The sequence below is a fragment of the Volvox carteri genome (genome assembly GCF_000143455.1).
Source record: "Volvox carteri f. nagariensis unplaced genomic scaffold VOLCAscaffold_65, whole genome shotgun sequence".
In the NCBI taxonomy this organism is placed as follows: Eukaryota; Viridiplantae; Chlorophyta; class Chlorophyceae; order Chlamydomonadales; family Volvocaceae; genus Volvox; species Volvox carteri.
Genome location: NW_003307608.1, coordinates 382,525 through 386,267, shown reverse-complemented (window position 1 = coordinate 386,267; position 3,743 = coordinate 382,525). Strand labels below are relative to the sequence as shown.

Here is a 3,743-nt window from a genome sequence, read left to right as displayed (position 1 = left end):
GAGTTGCGGGGAGGGTCCTCCTGCCGGGGTGGGGTGGGGGAAGAGAAGATGTGTTTGTGTCTGTCTGTCTCTCTGTCTGTATGCATGTATGTGAGGTAGGGGGATATAGCTTCACCCGCGTGTGCATGGCCACTACTAGCCTGCTGGCAGTCCTTAAACCCTTCCCCGATGCCATGTTTCAACATCAACTTGCGCACTCACTCACTCACTCACTCATTCACTCACTCACTCACTCACTCATTCACCTGCAGCGGCATGTAGGCGGCCATGATATCGCGAATTTCGTCCCCCATCCGCCGCTTCATGAGCAGGTGGTTGGCGGCCATCACCACAAAGCCCGTGAGGGCCGCGGCGCCCAGAGCCACCAGGACCATGAATCCAGGGTGCACACCGTTACCTGTTGGTTAGGTAGGTGGTTGGTTGGTGGTTAGGTCGGGTGGTATGGGTAAAAAGTGTACATGATGGCATGACTAAAAATATTTCAAAATCAAAGATTTTAATAACTTGTAACTGCAAAGACTCGTAAATAGCATTCCATATGGTCCTATCTTTAATTATCATTATCAGGTGCTAATGTCGCTAATGTCGAGGCGGGATGTGTAATAAAGTTGAGCTAGGACAGAGCAGAGGAGTGAGAAAGTGAGAAAGCGGGGATAGGTAGATAAATAGATAGATAGATATAGAGAGAGAAAGAGAAAGAGAAAGAGAGAGAGAGAGAGACAGGCAGAGAGAGGAAAGGGAAGCGAGCTTTATGAGCGGGAGCAGCATCCATACTAATGTAGACGATAAAAACCCTACGGCCCTACATTGAGCCCTGTACATCGAGAGGCTCATCGGGGAGGCAACCCCGGTGCCGGCCAGGTTGCCATGTTCACGTTCTCGACCCCCCCCCCGCGACCAACCGGCCCCTTTTTACCCATAAACACTTCTCCTCCTCCCTCCCCTCGCCACCTACCGCTCCTCCCAGAGCTGCTGCCGCCCCCTCCTCCTCCTCCCGACGCCTGCGCGAACAACACCAGGTCGCCAAACCAGCGTGTCGCGACAGTTTGATACATTCTGGTTGATGTACGACACAGTTAGTTAACCCCCAGTTAGGTAGGTGGCCATCCAATCGTGCACTCACTTCTTCTTAACTTCGTAGTAGGAAATTATTCCCCGGGATGCATTCATTTGCGATACCTCCCGCACACGTAAAACAAAACACGTTCCCCCCACTAACCCCCCCCAATCCCCCACCTCCGGGCTCCGGCAGAAGCCAAACATCTGGTCGCACTGAGATAGGTCAGAGCACCTAAGCGCGCAGCTTCCGTCGGGGCGCAAATCGAAGCAGGGAGGGCAGTCACCGCACCTACATACATACATACAGACAGACAGACATCGAACAGAAGCAGTCGTTTCGTAGTTCTCCCTTTCTTCCTTACCATGACTTTTAATTGTTGTTGCCGAAATTCCAAAGCAGCAGAAGGGTTAGATGATGGGTACAAGAAGCAAAAGAAATCAGGAAAAGCAAAGCGTGGGGCGAGAAAGCAGTTCGCCCGGGTAAATGACCTTGCGCTGTGATTTTCAAACCTAGGCCGGATGGTCGTACAACGTCGTTGAATTATAAAAACCTTCGGCCGCTGTAAAAGTCCGAAGTAACTTAGAAGCCAACAAGCCCCCAAAGTTTAAAATTAACGAAACAGGGCGAAGCCGTACAACGCTTCAGCGTATTGTACGACCTGAAGGTATGGCAAAAACATCTTAAGTTGTAGTTTTCAGTAGTCAACTAAAAGGTTCTACTAGCCATCCACCACCTAGTCGCCCTTTGACACTACTACTTTTTATTTCTACGGACTCTTGACACCACTCTCTTCTACTCAAATAAACTTTTCTATTTAAAATTATTTAAAAGGTCGTTGTCTACAATTTCTTCATCACGTCGCGAGGTGACAGAGCTCGCTTCGGCAAAGTTATTCATGTACCACTATGTTCGGCACCATATTCCCCCGCATCTCCCCTCCGCTCCGAAGATCACAAAAAACACACGCACACACGCACACTCACCTGTACCACGTATCATTATCCAGCAGCAGGCCCATGTACGACTTCTCCCTATATTCCTGAATCATATCCTGACACCTGGAAAGGACGGGAAGTAAAAGCAGGGATTTTTTATATTATTATTATTATACATAATTGTTCCCTTGGGGAGCGAGTCCAATGTGCCCCGCTTATTCTATTCTTTCAAAATCGGATGGAAGTACGGCATTGCATTGGCCCCATCTAGGGAAATGGGAAGATCATCGGGATGGATCATGACTCCCTCCCGCTGAGCAAGTAGCCCTCTTTACAAAATATATATAACACATAGACATATTAAAAAGAGGGAAATACAACACTTGGCAAATTCAATTACCTCAAGGTTGTCAACACAATAAAATGCCTGTGCGTGCGTGCGACACCTACGCGCGTGCAAGCCACCTCGTACATTAAGGAGCTATTGATGGAGATATCGTACGGATGACATCCTGAAACACACCTGGTCAGAGTCTTCTTCGTGCCTCCCGGTAAGTCAAATGTTTGGGACCAGCAACCGCCGTACTTGTGCGTTTCCGTACACATGTTTTCCCGCTCGCCAGTACACCTAGAGGCGGGTAGTGTGGCCCGGCGGGTGCGCGGACCAGAGGGGGCGCCAAGAGTGAGATGGGGCTCTTCAGAAAACGGGATTTTTAATTTAATTGTTTGGTTTGAACACATTTAACATACATATGAGATATAAAAACATTTATACAAGTTACAAAAATAAATATGATGAAAACCGGCGAACAGAGAAAAACGTCCATGGAGACCCTGGACATGGAACCCTTGCTACCCGTCTTCCCTCATGCACATCTCATGATCTCCCCTCTCCCCTCTCCCCTCTCCCCGCACATGCAGAGCAGCTTTTGCTCTCATGCCGCCTGATGGATTTGCCGTGTACTGCCAACAATCCAAACGGTCAAGGTCATCATATGGGCAACACACGCAAACAAACAAACATACATACATAGTGTTGGCAGTCTGAGTCGGGGTCGGGAACACACAAGACTAGCCGACTTGTGCTGTGTGTGCTCCCGACCCTTGCGCTGTGTTTCGGCTTCGGCCCCCGGCTCTCGCGGCCCACAGTGTAATCTTCTAAGTCATACATACATACAGAGGTGGCCATACGCCCCCTGCACCCCCGCACTCCACGTCCCTTCTTCAGCACACAACAAGAGATAATACCCTCTCGGGGGGCTCAACAACGCACTGTAGACACTGACAAGAACGTAAAATAACAAACAGATAGACAGCCTAGGATCCCTGCCCCCATCCATCCATCCATCCATCCATCCCTCCACCGATCCCCTCCAATACTCACCGGTATGAGCCGATGCTGTTAATGCAGGCACAGCGATCACAGTTGCAGCCAGCTTGTCTGTACGGCGCATACGATATGGCGCATTCGTTGATGTCGTCACACATCTCGTCAGCTGCACCGGGGTTCACAGCCTACATACATAGATACATACATGTATACAAGCAGACAGACATACGCCGAGATACGAAGGAAAAGAACACAGAGGGAATCGAGCAAGGGTTGGGGAAATGCGTGTGTGTATGTGTTCGTGTACCTGTCTGTTCGCTTGTCTGTTTGTCTAACTAGGTACCGAGTACGTATACACTCTCTCCATTAATCACCAGAAGACATGCACATACAGACAACCATACAGTTGCACCACAGC

General features: G+C 49.5%; 1 protein-coding gene across 1 annotated transcript in view; it reads right to left on the bottom strand.

Annotated features, from left to right (window-relative positions):
- The window catches only part of VOLCADRAFT_119519 (uncharacterized protein), a gene marked incomplete at both ends in the record, with an annotated part of 13,193 nt that overhangs the window by 551 nt on the left and 8,899 nt on the right, over nucleotides 1–3,743 (bottom strand). Inside the window, 6 exons of the mRNA XM_002956743.1 lie at nucleotides 246–397; nucleotides 956–1,001; nucleotides 1,237–1,348; nucleotides 2,044–2,118; nucleotides 2,519–2,623; nucleotides 3,380–3,510. Coding sequence (XP_002956789.1) covers nucleotides 246–397; nucleotides 956–1,001; nucleotides 1,237–1,348; nucleotides 2,044–2,118; nucleotides 2,519–2,623; nucleotides 3,380–3,510 — 621 coding nt within the window. The remainder of the gene's footprint in view (nucleotides 1–245; nucleotides 398–955; nucleotides 1,002–1,236; nucleotides 1,349–2,043; nucleotides 2,119–2,518; nucleotides 2,624–3,379; nucleotides 3,511–3,743) is intronic.